The sequence below is a fragment of the Typopeltis vanoorti genome, chromosome 2, assembly GCF_054136105.1.
Source record: "Typopeltis vanoorti isolate ZY-2024b chromosome 2, IOZ_Tvanoo_1.0, whole genome shotgun sequence".
NCBI classification, from domain to species: Eukaryota; Metazoa; Arthropoda; class Arachnida; order Uropygi; family Thelyphonidae; genus Typopeltis; species Typopeltis vanoorti.
This window is the reverse complement of record NC_143550.1, coordinates 57,756,999-57,777,272: the sequence shown is the minus strand read 5'-3', so window position 1 is coordinate 57,777,272 and position 20,274 is coordinate 57,756,999. Positions and strand designations below refer to the sequence as shown.

Sequence of the window (20,274 nt, the reverse complement as noted above, 5' to 3'; positions counted from 1 at the left end):
ATTTACATATACAGGAATACCTCGATTATTGCGATTCTCGATTTATGGTGGTTTATAATTTGATACCAAAATTCGAATTATCTAGGCCGTGAGATGTAGCCCACTACATATGCAACCAGTTCGAGTCGGCACTCTCCAGGTTTCGCTCTCTTGTAGCACTTCATTTTTCTCCGACGCCGCCTTCTCACCACTTACCAGTAACTACCCACCCTTGCCTGAAGTACATGTGGATATTTATTTCTCTTGTTATTTACCCCTACAATGAATGCTAAAAGAAACAGGGATGATTTCAAATCCACAGCTATCAAGAAGAAACATAGAGTGATCGCCTTAGAAGATGAGTTGCATATGATAAATAAGTATGAAGCAGGCATAACCAAAGCCAAAATTGCAAGAGAGTATGGTCTAAATGAATCAACTGCTCTCCATATTTTAGACCATGCTGCAAACTCTAGGGCTTTGATCTAGGACTAAAAGAAATTGAAAAAGGTGATGTTCAGGACCTGCTTCAGTCACATGATAAGGAGCTGGATGATGAAGACCTAATTAATCTTAAGAGAGAGAACATGCTTACAATGCTCAAATCGATGATAATGACAAACAAATTGACTTGGCACCGAAGGAATTTACCCTCAAAGAAATGGACGAAATGTTTAGAATTATTGAAAATTTTAAAGAAAAAATCTTGAATGGCGGTCCTAATCTCGAGTGATCACTGAAAGTTCGTCAGGAAATTGAAAATTCCATCCGTTGCTATCGAGTTTTATACGAAGAAAAAAAGAAAGAAAAAATTCCACCAGACAACTCTACACCAATTTTTATCCAAGAAGGAATAATTGTACGTACTGTATGTACTTCTTATATATAAATAAGGATTAAAGAATAATCTTGTTTTTCTTAATGAACCTTCATTTTTTACTTAACACGTTTAACACATTTCTTTTTTACTTGATATATAAAATTTAATTAATAGATTTGAAAAATCCTTGGCATTGATCACCCATTTTACACGCATTATTTATCCCGATTATCGCGGATTCGATTATTGCGGTATTTTTCGTGGCAACAATAACCACAATAATTGAGGTATTCCTGTATATATATGTGTGTGTGTGTGTGTGTGTGTGTGTGTGTGTGTGTGTGTGTATATATATAGACTATAAAAGTTTGTTATTCACATCGTATGATACTTTATGGGTTGTTTCCTTAGGTATCTAATAAGTGGGTTCTAAAATGTTTAGTCTTAGTATGCATGACTATAATTTTTTTATTAATAAAATATAATAAGCACATATTTCACTGTCAATGGGAAATGGCACCTTTTTTATTTGCTAACTAAACGCTGTATTTTTGTAAAATATCTTGTTGCCGTAATACAGCTGAACGATCGTGCTTATTAAGCAGCGCCATGAGGCAGGCTGTCTCTATGCTACATCCTGTCGATTGTACTGGGCAAAGCACAGCGTAAGAATGAATTCACGGTCTGTCTTAAACTAACAATTTCCACTAAAAATATAATGAACAATCGAGAATATTTATAAAATTTTCGCTGAGTCGATGCTTACTCTGTGAAATAAAATCTGTGGTAATATTGATAACGTTTCACTTCAGACAAATTATAATAAAATTGGTGATGTTTTAAGTTAAAAATGTTGTTAGATTATTAAGAATTCATAATAATTTGACTGATTTAAAATTTCATTTTTATTGCATTAACTATAATTTGTAATTGTGTAATTTATATAGTACGATATAATTCAAGAATAAGAAAATTTATATATATTTTTTATTATTTCCCGTGGTGAAATGGCACCCCTATCTTCTAGCGGTATAGCACATTGTGCAGTGCACAACCGCACGGCGCGGCCCTGGTGTTATACTACCTTACTGGGGGTAAGGTAGTACAACACCAGGCAACTCATAGCAAAGGTGGACCAAGCTAACAACACTCCTATCCCGGTATCTCCCATAATGCAAAACATATCTCCTTGCAGATATGTATAATGTTATGCATTAAGGGATTGGCCACTACCCAGACTAGTTTGGTCTGAGAAGAGACAGGTCAATTTCAGTTATTCTTCATATACCTCCTGCTCACTTACCATCAGTTGCTCTGCTCTTCACCATACTCTTTATGCTCAAGCTCCTTATGACATCACACATATGAGAATAAAATAATGTGATGAATTGCTCATTAAATACTGCACAATATTTCATATTCATGTTACCATTCTGCCATTTTTGCACATTAACGTCATCATCCCATAAACATTCTTTCTTCTATTTGCTACATATTGAAAAGATTCTTCTACTTGCCCTGACTGGCTAATTTCTGCTTATACATACATGCATTTGCTCTCCTTACCATCGCATTCTTCATCTGCTCTTTGTACTTATACAACTGATTTTTACCATTTCTCATCTTTTGCAGCCTCCACAATGTCTTCTCCTTCAGTTTTACATGTTTAATCTCTTTCTGCATCCATTATGCACCTACTTCATTTTATATAAGTGAGACCTTTAAGGTTTTGAGAGGCATCTGTCAGATTGCAACTTGGATAATTTTTCATATCATAGAACTAGAGAAAGGAACAAGCATAAGAGGCCATCCATGGAAGTTGCAAAAGGAAATGGTAAAATAGTGAAAAGTAACTTTTTTTTTTTTTTTGCTAGAGCCTAGGAACATGGAATGCTTTCCCTAATACAATGCCAAGAGTGCAAACAATGAATGAGTTTCAGGAATGGTATGATAAACTTTTAAAGTGTTGTTTAAGATGGAATTATAATAAAATTAATGAATTGGTGTAAGCATTAATAGAGTGCCTAAAACTATTCTTTTAATTTCTTGTTTAACTACTAAAGTGGAATCTGGAGACTGCAGATATTCATAATAAATTTAGAAATATAAAGAGCTTAAGTTTTTCTATACAAATACTAGGCATATTGGGAATAAAGCAAATGAGTTTGTGGTATTTTGATAGCCTCAGCCTATCCAGAGATTATTGAAATGTAATCCTTACCCCCAAGTTGGTGAAAGTGACCAGATAATCTTGACTTGGCAAATGAGTAGACATACAGAAGTATCAAAGAGAAAGGGATTTATGTGAAATTATAAAGCAAGTGATTATAATAGCTGGTTGCAGTTCCATGGACTTTAAATAAGAATTTGAAGGAAGAGATATCAGCAGTGCATGGGAGTTAAGAAATATTTGTAAGCAGCAGAGGCACACTGTATACTTCAGAAGAAAAAAGAAAGCAGTTTGGAGTAGAGTAGATGAAAGAAATTAAAGAAGAACTGCAGATGAAAAAGAGGTTATGGAATAAGCTTAAAGAGAGAAGTAAAGAGAACTTGTATGTGAAATACAAGATCCAAACTAAGAAAGTGACTAGTACAGTAAGGAAGTCAAGATTGGTATAATATGAGAAGAGATTAGTGCTATGATCAAAGGAAAAATCCCCAAAAGTTCTAGAAATGAAAGAAAAGATGGTCAAGTAACCAATGCAGATGATATGAAACTGTTTAACGATTACTTTATTGGTGTATTCATCCTGCTAACACAGGTTTTTATAGAGAAAGCTTTAAGAATTAGGAGTGAATGAAGAGGATTTCAAGCATTCTAGATGTTAGTAATGTAGTGAGACTGGATGTGATTTCACCATATATATTTTAAGGGAACTAACAGTACATTATTGATTCTTGGTAAATGAGAGTGTCATTAACCTGGCTGCATAATGAAAGTCTCACAACTAGTAAACTCCCTAATGCGGTGCTTCCCAAAGTGTGTCATGATAGAGTGGGTAATTGATGTCACATGATGTAGGTGTCACTCCACCATGCCAAATGAAATGCACTCCATCTGCCATCCGTTCATTCTTAGATCTCTTTAGTTATCACAATGATTTTGAAGGTCTGTTCATGTTTCTTTGCTTGCAAGTTGTACGATTCCATTTATTTCTTCTTTACCAGTATTTACTCACATTGGAGAAGTTTCTGAGACACTGATAAACTGTCAAGTTCACAATACAGTGTGCAAAAAAGAAGTTTATGAGCACAAGTAAGCAATACCTTGATGAATATTTGAATTTCGGCTTTGTGTGTTCTGATCGATGTTCTTTTCCTCAACCGAAATATCTTATTTGCTTTAACTTGTGAAACGAAGTTATGTACCAAGTAAACTTCACCTACACCTGATTACAAAAAATTTGTCTTTACATTGATAGACTTACTTCTTTTTAAACAAATGAAGAAAAAAAAAACAGTTCTTTCATGACATTGGCAATAATATCAGACCAAGTTCAAGGAAGCCAGTGTTATGGTCACCAAACTAGTGGCTAGAGTGAAAATGCAGCATAAGAAGTATCAGCGGTACCACCTTCAAATAATATTATCAGTAGATGCACTGACAACATATCAGTTGATATAGAAACTACACTCATCCAGAGAATAATCATTTCAAAAATGTTTTCACTACAGATTGATTGATGGGTCTATAGATTTGAGTAATTTGGCTCAGCTACTAGCCCTTATTAGTATTCTAGAAGATAAATGCTTGAAAGAATATTATTTATTCTGGAAGGAACTTCCTAAGCAGATAACTAGGAAACATTGCCAAAATTGTGAGGACAACACACCGAATTCTGGAAATGATGCAGAGGACACTGACTTATAGAAGTAAAGAAATTCTTGTTTCATTAATATAAAGCTCTGATTAGGCCACACATGGACTACTGTTCACAGATTTGGTCACCTCGTTTTCAAAAGGATGAAGGGATGTTGGAAAGGGTCCAGAGGAATCTTTCCAACATCTCTACTCAACATCAAAACTGACTAAGTTAAGGTCGCCAAATTAGTGGCTAGAGAAAACTCCTCACACCATTGCTGAGTCACTAATATTACTGGCTTGTTTGGAAATTGTAAAGAATACTTGGATGAAATACGGCTTAAGAAGAGGGGTGATATGATAGAGACCTACAAATTAGTAAGGGGTTGTTATAGGATCATTGTTGAAGAGGTTTTATAGAAAACAGTGGGAGATCATCCCTGGAAGTTGTATAAAAAGGGTGTAAGCAAGGGAATGAGAAGCAGGTTCTTTGCATGCAGAGTTGTGAATAATTGGAATGCCTTGCCTTGCCTGAGCGTGTGATGTCTGCAGAGAATTTGAGTATGTTTAAGGCATGGTATGATAAGCTGTGTGTATGACAACAGGACCTCCTAGATGAGTCTTTGACTCCATGGGGGGTCTTAGGGTAATCAGGCCCGGCACGAGGCAGGGGCAGAATGGGCGAATGCTGCAGGCGGAAAAGTAAAAGGGCAGAAAACTTTAGAGTTTATGTTACAATTATACTGGAGGCAGAAAAAATTTTTAAAAAAATATTAAATTTATATATACATATTTATAAAGATAATTATATTTTATTCTAATTATATAAGCTCCAATTAATTATTTTTATTTTGATAATCCCTGGGACCAGTATGGTCGACAGGGTGTAGCATAGAGGCAGCTTGCCTCATGGCTCTGCTTAACACTCGGGCGCTCTCATCTGATCTGACAGATACATGCTAATTGTTCACATGAATATTCTTTAACCTATCTATTGTATAGGTTGAAGGTCATGAGTAGCTGTACGTATATTATGAGTGCTATTTTGCACTTTTGTTACTTTGGTCAGTTTGGTTTAACACGTATTATACAAAGATTTGTGATATTTGACCCTGTGGAGGTCCTGGCAGATCTGACAGATACTTGCTAATTGACATAGATATTTTATTGTATAGGTTGAAGGTCATGACTAGCTGCACGTGCGTATGTTACAAGTGATATTCCACACTTTTTTTTTTTTGCTATTAGTTTGGTTGAACACGTTTTTTTTGTAAAGGTTTGTGATATTTGATAGTAAATTGTATCTGAGAGATACTGCGAGCTCCGATGTTAGTATAGCTCATAAATATAAATATAAATGGTCAGATTATTCATATGCTGAACAACAATGTGAAAATACGGCGCAGAATATTTATTATAAATCTCGTAATGCAATTAGTGTCAGAACAAATAAAAAGGCGTTCAGAAATCTCTACAGGTGTGAATAGGCCTTTACACCTGAAACTTCATCAGTTTCAGACACAACTTGAAGGAAATTCTAATGACGACATAGATACAGCTCCCTCGACAAACAGAAAAAGAAAAAGATGTTTTATGTGCTATGCATCCAAAACAAGTCGCTTATCAAAATATTTTTGCAAGCATTGCAAAACAAAATTTTAAGTTGGGGTGCTGCATATACAAAATTAAAAAAAAGTTTTTTTTTCCTAATCAGTAACCAATTTATTAATAAATAAATTTACATATTAAAAAATTGCTTTATTAAAAAATATTTTATCTGTCACTATATTCTACTCAATCTATAATTTGAGCCGTTTCTTAGACGCCAGTCATAATCATAATAAATTTATTTTAATCCTTTATCCAAGTGTGAGCAAACAAAGTTTGCACCTGAAAGTATCTTCAGGACAGGGGTAAGGTGGTACAACACCGGGAAACTCGTTGCAAAGGTGGAGCAAGATACCAACACTCCTAACTCAGTATCTCCCGTAATGCAAAACTCGTATCGTCTCCCGTATCGTCTCCTTGCGGATATGTATAATGTTATGCATTAAGGGAAGGGCCACTACCCAGACTAGTTTCAACCTTTATTGAGGTCTCTTCAGTGGGAGCCAGGCCCAAGTGGAGATACCAGGGAGAAGCATTAGCAAGGTCATCTCTACCTATAGGAGTTGCCAAACAGTGTGCCACCTTTTTATTAAATTACTCTGGATTTAGAGAAAGATGTTGAAAGTTTATTTTTCACTTGGTTAGACTATAATAAATTTAGTTTAATCCTTTATCCAAATGTGAGCAAACAAAGTTTGTGCCTGAAAGTATTATATTAGTATTATATAGAAAGTATTATTATAGTCTAACCAAGTTCAACTTGGTTAGACTATAATAATCGAGGCGTTCCATCATAGGTTGCTGTAGTTTTTCCACCTCCTGTCTAATTAAATGAGCGCACTTCGCTTAGATTGGGAATTCTAGCAAACTGGCAAACTGACTCGGCTCTACTTTTCTCATTCTTTCTGTTTTTTCGGTCTTTCCTTCCTTTCTTGACACTTCTTTACAGTACTGGGATCCCTATTACTATCTCTCTTTTCTTTGATCATATTAACGGATCCAACATTGGCTGTTTGACAGATGTCTCCGAGTAGTTGCTCTCTCTCTTTTCTTTCAGTGTGGCATAACACTCCAGGTTAGATATCTCTCTTCCAAAGGCTGTTTCCCTCAGTTCCCTTTTCAGACCTATCCTAAAATGCTTGAAGACTGCCCAGTCCAAGTGGTGTTTGTCCTCACTGGAAACGTTCAAGGTATTCGAGAGAGTTAGTAATCTGTCATGGAAGTCAGATACACTCTCTCTCTATCCCCTTGTACCATCTTCTGGAGCTTTCATAGGTTTGGCCCTACATTCTTAACCTTTGAGAATTGTGAGAGTAGGATCTCTTTAAACCTATTGTAGTCAAGGGTCTCTTTCAGGATTGGAGATGAGTAGGTTTTGGCCTTCCCCACTAACTTGCTGCGTAGCAAAACAAGTAGTTGGAAGTTACTCCATCGGCCAGTCTTCCTCAGTTCCTCAATATACTCAAAAAATGTGACCACATCATCATCAGTTTCCTCTCCAAGGGAACTGTGGGAACACCTGCTGGGGATTTATCGTTCAAAAAAATTCTTCGTCATTCATGTTAGATCTTGTAGGTAGAGACATGCTTGTATTTTAGCTTACAATAAAATTTCACAGAAATATTCAAATTTTTTTATTTTCCTCAATAATTTCCTGACTGCCTGATATGAATTCAAGACCAACTCACTGTGATTGATCAATTAACTTAAATTACGGGATCTAATCACATCTTGCCGGCTGCACCATTGTTATGTCGTTGCTCTTTCTACTTTTTTTCTATGTTAGTTCTATTATGTTTGCTTTACTATACTATAATTAACTCTCTTCTAATTCTCGATTATCTTTAACACTCAATTCAATTTGCATCTATCACTCTCTATATTCTACTCAATCTATAATTTGGGCCATTTCTTAGACCAGTCACGTGTATTCTTTGAATATTAGAGGCTTTATCTTAGTTAGGAACAAAACCCTTAATTCTATTATCTGAGACTGTCTCCTGATCAAATATTGGCACATTTATTTTTTAAAGCTGTGCCAGCCAATATCCTAGGATAGATGAGACTCTTATCCAAGGAGATCTTCTCAGAATAATATACAGCGGTGAAAGTTCTAGCACTTATACTCAAATATAATCTAATTCAATTCACCTATATCAAACTTAGTATGCAGTCGTGGCTCATAATTCTCTACCATATTTCTATATCTCTCCCGCTTAGGTTCAGTTTTATGAGTGGTAATTTGAATTCATATCTCAGGCCAATATCAGGTATAAAATACAAAACACGTTTATTGAGGTCTAAAATTTATATGCAAGGAATGCACCAAACAGAATTAGATAACAGCTAAAGTAAAGAAGTAAAAGAATTAGATAACAGCTAAATACCCTTGAACATGAACTTGCCCTAATGAATTTCTCATTAAAATACAAAATTGCTAGTTATCCCCTCAATCATTTTTAAATTACTTAATATTTCTCACATTTATCATTGTTATATCACATGCAATCTCTTTCTTGGACATTTCTTTCCAGTTGGGACAGGTCACTGCCAAATATAGTAATCTCTTAAAATTTCACTATCTAACTCCACACTCTAAATTACATAATGTCAACTCATTTCTTTAACTGGAAACAAAATAAATTCTCTACTTTACCATCCCCTGGAATGATTATCTAGTCCATTCACTGCTTTGTCTAGACATCTCGATCTTTCTGCTGGCTTTCGCCCACGTGGTCACTTACGATGATTGCATGATATGGTCGCTCCAAAATGATACAGCGATGTGCCGCACTGGCCTCGTTCCATTACCGCTTACAGTTTTAAGCATTGCCAGTTCTTTGGTCTTGCTCAGCTGCCCTGCTATGAAGGATTAGCTAGCTAGGACACTTGATCTCCAGGAGACAACGCATAACTTCTACGGCCGATCCAGAATCACCCAGCTGGCGGGGGAGAGAGAGCCAACGTCCACGAAAAAACAGGAACTAAAAAGCCCCGAGAGAGAGGGAGGGGCAAACCCCTTTTATAACACCACCTTTGGCGCCCTCTCTCTGCTACGTTTTTCCGCACGGCACGCATCTGCTCGTGGCGTCTTCCGAGAACGCGTTCGAGCTTCATCTTCCATATAATTTCTCTCTGCCTTAGGCCATGAGTTGCACTGGGCGGCTAAGACGTGACCTTTAGACTTTAGCTTACACTCAATTAATTCACATACACTGCATAGGATATTCTATTTTAACTACATTTTTATACAAAATTCCTTTCATGACTGGGTAAATAGGATTAATTTCACATTTCTAAATCAATGTTCTTTCAGCTCTACTTAGGTTAATATATGTTTATTTACTTTCTTGCCCAAGTACAAGTTTCTCATTGTTTTCATTTTTGACTTGTTAGATTCTGAATGAATTAATTCCTTTCCAAATTTGATCATTCAGGATGTAACAATGCCCTCCACAACAGCAACTATATTGCAGAAACATGAAAAACAATTACTTTTATTATGTCACTGAATAAGGTTCACAGACATCTGCAGACTGTGTAATATATTTCTCAACAAATAATGCAATTACAGACAACTGGGAATATAAACACTAACTAATGAATTACATCTCCCCTCCAAAAGAAACTGATATGTAGACTGAAGCAAAACCACATGTTGGCGATGCAACATAAGGTTTTGCTCGACACTACCCTGACATGAATGTGTTAAAACTAAGAAATATATAGTGAATATATTTCAGATATTATGGAAATCGGTTTAAGAGCATTAGCTTTTCCATTCAATTGTTGCTTTTTGTTTGGGTCGTGCGATCTTTTGTTAATACCGCACCAATCATATGCACTTCTTAATAGCTGCTTTTTCTCTATTGGCCTACAATCGCACACTTCTTTCACTTCTCATTAGTAATTTGTCAAGGATTGTTTGTTACATATCTCAAGTCTTAAATTACTGGTAATTTTTGCTTGATATAATGGGAAAGAAGATGTCTCTATTTGGGTAGATAATTTTGACGTTGCGCACAAGGAACTGCTCTTGAGGACAGAAGAAGTGATGGAGAATAGAAGCTTCTTGGTAAGTCCTACCCATTTTCAGTTTTTTTTCCCTGAAAACTTTAGTTTCCGAAAATCCCCGCATGTATCTCGCAGCAAGATTTTTTAGCTTTAATTTTGGGAAAAAAGTGCGAGTTATATTCGAGTAAATATGGTAATTTTTTTAGCTTTCAAATTCTTGAGTATGGATCATTCGTTAAATACTGGATTTATAAAACGTACAAAAGACAGCAATATAGCAGATATAGAAATGAGCAATTTCACTCCTCTCATTGATGATAAATTATTTATATTAAGTAAAAATGTATAGTATCTTTATAAATTTTGTTCCATTAAAAATAAATCTTTTTTTTGTTTAAATGTACATCTAAATTCAAAATAAAACAGACATTTACAATCATATATATTTTTATTTATTATTATTATTATTTTGATAAGGTACTTGGTAATAATGAAAATTTAAGAAGGGATACACTGATATCTGAAGTTTCAGAAACACTCATCTATCCAAATATTTAGTCTGAAACGTAGGTGTATATTTCGCTGTTTGTTTTCTTAAATTCTGCTTCAAATTTGGATAGACGAAACAGCGTAATATGCACTTACATTTTTTTCAGCGTCATTTCAATTTTGAATGTGAAACATATTGAGTGTATTGTATTCTGTATTTAAATGACTTTGGACAATTTTTGACTTTGTTTTTAATTGTGTTTGATTTTTGATAGACAAATAAAATTTTAAAGATAATAGTTTATAAATTACAAACATATTAATCAGAGGCGCATTTTGCTAAAATGCCAGAATCGCTCGTGGCAGCAATACTTTACATCTTGCATTGCCCTCAATAATTATAGTTAACCTTTAATTATCAAATTTTCAAATTATTGTATAAATTAATTATTTATAGTAAAAATCTGTAGAAGGCAACTGTTTTAAATCGATTTTTTAAAATAAGATTTAATTGCTTTAAAACTCTTAAAAATAATAAATTAACTCAAAATTAATAATTAATTGAAATAGAATAATTTATCAATAGGAAATTTATTGTCATTTAGATCAGTAATTTGAAAGAGAAAAAGTTATCGGGAGCTACTTTTCTCCAAAGGAAAAGAGAAAAGGAAGATCAAGTAAAGAAAGCAACAAGCGAAATAAGGAGATTTGGAATTTGTGTGAGCAAGGTGTGCTCACCTTGCTCATTCAAAGGGTGTCAGGAGCAGGTTTTTTGCATGGAGAATGGTGAGTGATTGGAATACATTGCCCGAGAGTGTGGTGAGTGCAGAGATAGTAAATGTTTAAGGCCTGGTATGATAAGCTATGTGTATAATAGTAGACCTCCCACATTGAGTGTTTGACTCCATGAAGGTTTTTATAATAATAATAATTATTATTAGTATTATAAATCTTTCATGTATCTGCAAAGTTTTCTTATGAGCCAGTTCACTCTCCCTGTATTAATGTGTATTATATTATTAGCTTGCTGAATGAATTTTGTTACCTCATATTTATGAAGATAAGTTTTAGTTAAATATGTGATTTATCTTAGTAATGATTTTTTAAATAAATTATTCATTTCATTTTCTTTGTAGCTATAGCCATGTTGTTTTTAACTTGTTATTTTACGAACTCTTGCATATATTTGAAATTGTGCCCATTGACTACTATATCGAGTTTTACGTTAATATTAAACAAGGTAATTTTTAATTTTATTTTGCTAATTTATTTGTTTTCTTAATGCAGTAAAATCAGAAAAAATTATTTTGTAAAGGGGATAGACTTGACAAATGACGATTCAATTCTAAATTTTTTACTTTGTTTTGGGCCCATACTTTATGAAAAAAGATAAAGTTTTTTATGATTTCAGAAACAGACAAATATGGCAGACCAGAGAAACAAAATGAAAATCGATACAGAAAAAGACGAGCAGAACGAGAAGTTATTCGAGCTCGGCAAGAAAATCAATTGCGGAAATTTTTTAAATTATCAGAAACAAGAGTCAGTGAAAGCGACATTCCTGTGGAATCCTCCACTGACAATGAGTCTGAAATTTCGAATTTGTGTTTAGATGATAATCAGGCTCTTGAGAAACATCCAATAGCTTCGACTTCAAATACCTCAACACTAAATTACGAGCTTTTTGACGATCCAGCTTTATGGCCAAACTTGCCCGATTCAATAATTGATATATTAGTAAAACGAGGTCCTCCTGCTGAATCAAAAGAGACTTTTTTTTCCACGTGATGAACATAATAGAAGTTTTCATGTATCACAGTATAATAGGATTTTGAGTAACGGAGAAACCAAAAGATCTTGGTTAATTTACTCAAGTTCAAACAATGTAGTATTTTGTTTCTACTGCAAATTATTTTCTAATATTCCAACTATGAACTTAATTTTGGAAGGAAATAACGATTGGAAACATATGTCCCAAGTTCTTCAGCGGCACGAAAAATCTCAAGAACATTTTAATAATTTTGAAAAATGAATTAATTTGGAAAAGCATTTAAAAAATGAATCTACAATTGATCACCATCAGCTAAAATTACTCAAAAAAGAACAAGAACACTGGATGCATGTTTTAAAATGCATAATATTGGTTATTAAATTTCTTGCAAAAGAAAACATTGCATTCAGAGGAAGTTCAGATACTCTAAATAATAATGGAAAATTTCTGAAACAGATTGAATTATTCGCCGAATTTGACAGTGTATTACAAAGACATGTAGAACGCATAAAAAACAATGAAATTTACCTTCATTATTTAGGGTAATATATATAAAACGAAATCATTAATATATTGAATAATGAAATTACAAAAAAAAATTGTATCTAAAATAACGAATGCTAAGTATTTTTCAATAATTGTTGATTGCACCACTGATATTTTGCAGCAGGAGCAAATGTCCTTAATTGTAAGATATGTTTCTATAAAAGAAAAAAAATGAAGAAACCCAAGATATTATACAAATAGAAGAGAGATTTCTAGATTTTATTAAAAGTAATTTTAACATTATTAGGAAAAAAAACTTAAATATTCAAAATATCCATGGGCAGGGATATGACAACGGGTCAAATATAAAGGGGAAGAATGCATGGTACAAGCACTTTTAAGGAACAAAAATCCTAGAGCATTTTTTGTTCCATGTTGTACGCGTTCCTTGAACTTGGTATTGAGCGATGCAGGAAGCTGCAATGTAGATACGGTTTTATTTTTTGACATTATTCAGTCAATCTATAATTTATTTTCTTCATCACGTCATTGATGGGAAGTTCTAAACCACATACAAAATTTTACTTTATAACCTTTATGCATGACAAGATGGGAAAGTCATGTTGAAGCTGTAAAAGCAATACGAAATCAAGTAAAAGAAATACATGAAGCTTTAATTTTCATCACAGAAGATGACAGCTTAATTGGGTAACAAGGCATTAAAACAAAATTGGAAGCTAGTTCGTTAGCAAAAAAAATTAATTCTCTCAAGTTTATATTTGGCACATTTGTTTGGTATGACATTCTAACTAAAGTCAATGCATCTAGCAAACAATTGCAAAATATCTCTTGCAATATTATGGAAGCCTTGAAATCATTAGATGTCACGAAAAAATTCTTGACATCATACAGAAGCAAAAATAATTTTTTGAAAGTTAAGCACCAAGCTCATAACTTTGCTCTAAATATTGGGTTAAATGCTGATTTTTCAACTAACGACAGCACACGAACTCGACATGTAAAAACTCAATTCAATTATGAATGTCCTGACGAATCAATTACTAATTTTGAGCGACAGTTTCAAATTAATTTTTTAAATGTAATTCTTGATTCAGCAATAACATCAATTACTGAGAGATTTGAACAGCTAAATAAATATGAATCAATTTTTGGGTTTCTCTTTAACATTGGTAACTTAAAATTTGATAATGATACAGTAAACAAAGCTTGTTTCGACTTAGAAACTGTTCTGTCTGATGGTGATCAAAAAGATATTTCAGCAATAGATTTATTAGATGAATTAAAGATATTGTCTCGGAGGATATCAAATAATTATTCTCCCAAAGAAGTACTAAATTATATTTGTGCATATAACTACATAAGTCTTTTTCCTAATGTGTATACATCACTACGAATTCTTTTAACAATCCCAACTACAGTTGCAAAGTGCAGAGTGCAGTTTTTCTAAATTAAGACTTATTAAAAATTATTTGAGGTCTACAATGTCCCAATGGCTTAGCCGCTTTATCTATTGAAAGTGATATAGCCGAGACAATAGATCTAGAAGAAGTAGTAAAGTCTTTTGCCGAAATTAAGGCTTGAAAGGTTTGTTTTTTTAAATAATTAAAACTGTTAATTCTTGATTTAGATTTTTTCATATTTGTTTTGTCATATTTAACATGATTTATGCAGTACTTATAAATTGTGTTAAAATTATGTACTCATTATATAATAAACAAAAATATTTTATTTATTTATTAGAATTATTTATTTATTCACTATATATATATATAGTTTTTATATATACGCATACAATTTCGACCGAAGGGTGGAAAAAAAAAATCTTGCCCTCACTCACAAATTTGCTCGGGCCAGCGCTGAGGGTAATAATAATAATTAATAATACTTTGAACAAAAAAAATCTCATGGATAAACCATGTGAGTCTATGGATGGGTGGTTTGGCTGCAGTGACTGGGTGAGTTAATAGCTCAGCTTCAAAAGTTTTCAGTCTAAAAACTGATATTCAATTTATACATTGTTTTGTTCATAGAGAGGCTCTCGTGATAAAGCCTTTGCCACCAGATTTAATGTCCACGTAATTTTCAAAATGGTAAACTTTATGAAATCAATTGCTACAGTCCATTTGTTTTATAACCTTATATGAAAAAATTAGATCTGAACATCAGTCTTGGCAAAGTTTTGGCAAGAGTTCCAGGAGCTTAATGAAGAATTTAAATGTTTTTTTTTACAAATAACTCATTCACATTTTTTAAATGACGACTATTGGCTTCAAAAAATTACATACTAGCAGATATATTTGAATATCCGAATGAACTTAATTGAAAAATTCAAGGACCAGATGAAAATATGTTAATTTGTGCTGGTAAAGTTAATGGATTCAAATCTGCAATCTAGCTTTAGAAAAATGAGGTTAATAAACAGTTCAATGTTTAGTCAGCATTAATTCCAATCCTAGCAAAGAACTATTAGAACTTGTAGGCAACATCTGAACATGCTTGAGGTGAGGAGAAGCCCAGTTTTTATTTTGACCAAACTTTGCTTATCTAGGTTGCCTGAGTGTATAACATGCCCACTCTCCAACCAACAGGTTGTGGGTTCGAATCTTACTATAGCAACATTCAGCAAAGTATTTCATTTTATTCACTATTATTATTATTTGACACCTCCAGGGAGTCCAAAGACTCATCGAGGGAGAGCACATGCTCTACAACTCCACCACCTCACTGCATCTACAACAACGCCATCTACCGACTACCACCACCACCACCACTAGTATTTCGAAAGACAACCACAAACATCCATGCCCACGGCGGGATTCGAACCCACAGCCTTTTGGCTGGAGAGTGGATATGCTAACCACTCTGCCAACCATGCTGGCACTATGTCAACCATTCCATCTCAAAACCATTGCCACTGTTTCCACCTTGCATCTCTACCTTGTATGGACTTTTTTCTGCCATTAATAGCCCTCCAACTCACTTTTTACCCTTTCTCTCTTCATGAAAAACATCCTTATCCAAACATCTCATTTTTCCAACAATTTTTAGGTGAACAAACTCAATCAATACAACCATTTCATTTCACTTGTTTCTGATGCTTCTAGTATTCATATAGAAATATTGCTTTTAAAAAATTGATAAATAATAATGTTTTTAAATTTATATTTTAAAAACTATTTTTATAAAATACTTTCTTCAATATCTGATTTTTTTTTAAAATTTATATAGGTAATGCTAGCAGAAAGAAAAGGTACAGATGAACTGTATGCTATTAAAATTTTGAAGAAAGATATAATCATCCAAGATGATGATGTTGAATGTGCAATGGTAGAAAAGAGAGTATTAGCATTAGCTAACAAACCTCCATTCCTTGTGCAATTACATTCTTGCTTTCAAACTATGGTAAATAAAACTGTTTATGACTGTAGCACTTTTAGGAAACAAATTATAAGTGCAGAGTACCAAAACTGAATCATTTACTATGTTTTTTTTACTTTACTAATAATTGAAATGAAGTTTTTTATACTCATAGCAGAGGGTCATTTCAAAAGTTCTGCACATTATTATTATTATGGGTATCTCCATGGAGTCAGCAGACTCATTGCGGGAGGCCCAAACCATCAAAACAACATCCATTACATCCCCTCTCGAATCCACCCACAGACAAACAGCTCACAACTGAGCCAGGCACTGAACCACATATGTTGCATGTGTGGCCAGGGATGATTTAATAGTTTCCACCTTCATGCCAGTTGTAAGCCATTCATAGTAAAAACAACGTGCTTATTTTTTGTTTCTGGGGTTCTTGTTCCTGTGAAATAAGATTTCAGAATGGAAGCAGAATCTGACTCATGTCAGATATTGTGGATTTGCATGACAATACAAGGCCACCTGTTTCATATGAAGTACTACATCTTTGGACAAGTTTGGATGGGTGTTCTTCCCCCCCCCCCCACCTGCTGTGTGCAAGAACTACTCTGTGGGAAATTATTCACTATTATCAATGAAGTTTTTGCTGAAATGACATGACTTATTAAACTCAACCACAAAAAAAAAAGTTTGTTGAAAGGAACATGACTTACTCTAACATTGGATAGCAGAATGAAGATAATATTGAAGGCCTGTAAATGTGATTTCTTAAATAACAGGAATATGTTGTGCTGAACTTTTGAAATTATCTCATATATTTCATTTAAAATGAATATGTCCACTTTTGTTTTAAATGCAAAACTTTAAATAAAAATTATATTAGCACCGCAACTTTTGATAGGTTATTATAGGTTAGTTTTGAGGTTATTATACACCTATGATGTTTGGCATGTGCAGTTGTAACACTGAACTAATGAAAATATCCATATATAAAACTAACAAAAGTACCTTTTGTTTCATTTTTCAGGTAATGAATTATAAGCAAATGTTGGCAAATTAAAAAAATAGCATCCATGGCAAAATTCATTGCATTTCTATAAAAATGAACTCAATAAAAAGCAAAGATATAAGAAATTTAAAACAAAAAGTGAATATATAAGGATTCATACTAATAAAATATGTGATTATATCTTTTATTAGCTTTGTGTTACACATGCTTTTGTAGTCATGTTAACATCCATGGCTTCAAAATTGCAGTTAATAAATTAAGTTTAATTTAAATGTTACTTTTAAAGTAAAAATAGAATATTTTCATGGAAGAGTTTAGGATCTCAGATCTGTTTTAAATATATTTTGCTGTTTATTGTAGCCTGCAGTTTTTGTCCTATAGGATTACAATATAGTCAGTCATAATGCATGCTAAATTTTTATTAGATACAGTAGTGAACTGTTTTATAATCTCTCAGTTGTGTTCTTGAAAATGCTTTACTCAGATCTTTTTTGTGATTTAAACATTAAAAGCACAAAAAATACACTGAAGATCAATGTATAATCAGAGAATTAGGATCCTGAATGAGCTTATGACATTAGTCACAACCTCTGGAAAATTATTATTATTATATCATCAGACCTCCAAGAAGTCAAAACTTTCATTGCTATCACACAAATAACTCATTAAATCATGCATTCACAGCCTATATTCAGACACTGTTATTTTCTCATTTCAATCACCCCCCTATTCTCCATGCAAAATATCATCTCCTCACTCCCCCCCCCCCACACACACACTCATACCTTCCTTATAGCTTCCAAGGATGGCCTTGTGTTCTCCTCATCTCCCCAAATCTATGAAAAACTTCTTCCACATTAATGTGGTAATAAATTCTTACCAACTTATATGTCTCCATAATATCTCCTACCTTTATCCTATCCTCTAGACTCATTGCATTTCTTCGTGTTTCTTCATACTCCAATCTTTCTTGAGTATGAAGAATCTTTCTCAGTCTTTTTTCATACACATTTCAGAGACAAGAAACAACCTCAGTCATCTCTAGACTCCTTCCAATATCTCTTCATCCATATCGAAGACCAGATGTCTTTTCACAGTGGTGAATATGTTATTGTCCTCTGCATCATTGCCATAATCTGTTGTGCTGTCAATACAATTTTAGCATTTCATCCCCTAATTTTAGCTTTATGTACAATATCTTCTCTAAGAAATCGTCGTTATTGTATACTCTGCATCCCATCTTTACTTTCCAAATTTTAAAATATTATACAGGGTGGCCATAAATTACCTTTCCCTCTTTGGAGGTATCTGTAGCTAAAACTAATACACGGAATGAGACCACATTATATATTGAGACTTTCGGAGGCATGGGGAGATGAATTCCGTGAAAAAAATATTTAGTACCAAAAGTCGCCCATAGGGGAAATTTTGGCACTGGCAGAGCCGAAAGCAGTCAAATATTTGAAGTAAATGCAGGTAAAAATGATTATGCAAATTTTACTGTGCGTACGTGACAGCAGCACCACCAATTCCACTTAAAAAGTGATTGAGAATGTTCAGGCAGTTATTTGAATGACTGACAAATTGTGCTCAATATGCGTCCTACCTTGCCTCAGCGAGCTTTACTTGTTAAGTTGTTTTTCCGTAGCGGCCCTTTGGGAATTTAGAAGGCTTCATAACCTGCGTTCAGGTCCTATGTCAGCTGTAACACTGAGAGCTATGATTAAGAAGTTTGAAGAAACTGGATCACTAGGAGTTAAACCTGGCAGAGGACTGAAAGCAATGCAAGAAGAGACAGTAACAGACGTTGCTACTGCGGTGTTCGACGACACAGGGATCAGTATACTGATCCAAGCGTTCATGCCATACCTCGCAAACTTGATATGGCTTATGGTACAGTCCAGAAAATCTTACGGAAAATTCTTCACTTCTATCCGTATAATTTTGGCCAGCACCAAAAAAAAGATTTTGGTACTAAATCTTTTTTTTGCAGAAATCATCTCCCATGCCCAGGTATCCATCTTTCACCCAGAAAGATGAATACCACTGTATATTCATCTCCCTTCTTCAATGCATTTGTCACTGTGTTGTAATAAGTAAGTAGATTGCTAAAACATTTCCTTTAGCAAATCCATGCTGTTGTCAACCTAGTTCTGGATCTTGGTCCTCAATACTACTCCAACACTTTAACCACAACTCCAGATATACAGATTGAGCTATAATTCAAAGAAGCATCATTCTTATCACCTCTCTTATGAAGCCGAACTATTTTGCTCTCTCTCTCTCTCTCCACACCTTTTTAACTTGGCCTAATATGTAAGATCGTGTTAAAGAAGTATCTATATCAAGGTAGTTGTTAATTCCCTGGAACACACACTCTCAGAATGCAGTGATATATCAAGTCTCACAGCCTTATAACATCATTTACTCAATTCCCCATATACTTTCTGCTCACTCACTCACTCATCATCAATCTCTCCTTCCCACTGCATGCTGTCACAGTCATGGGGATGAAATTTAACATAACTATATCCTCCATAATTGTTATTGTTCTACCCTGTTTGCCAACCAATAATAAGAAGAAAGAATGATTCTGTCCCTGCAATAATCATTCTTTCTTCTCCTTAGTCACATAAAAACAACTCCCTGGGATTTTGTTTGGCCACATTAGCTAATTGTTGCTCATACTGCACTTTTATTGTCTAAAGACATGACATCATCATCTTCACCAAGCAGATCATCTTTCTTGTCTGCTCTTTGTACTATTCATTAAACTGATTATTACTACTAATTTTTATGCTATCTCCATTCCTTCTTTCAGATTTCAGACAAGTGACGAACAAGATGAGTAGTTTCTTGAATTAACACAAAAAAGCACAAGGGATAAGTAATACTATTTATTTAAA

General features: G+C 33.9%; 1 protein-coding gene across 1 annotated transcript in view; it reads left to right on the top strand.

Moving 5' to 3' along the window:
• Positions 1–20,274, top strand: part of LOC150109061 (protein kinase C, brain isozyme-like) — a 689,445-nt gene that overhangs the window by 354,408 nt on the left and 314,763 nt on the right. The window contains exon 9 of the mRNA XM_090405188.1: positions 16,219–16,392. Within this exon, the coding sequence (XP_090261314.1) occupies positions 16,219–16,392 (174 nt within the window). The remainder of the gene's footprint in view (positions 1–16,218; positions 16,393–20,274) is intronic.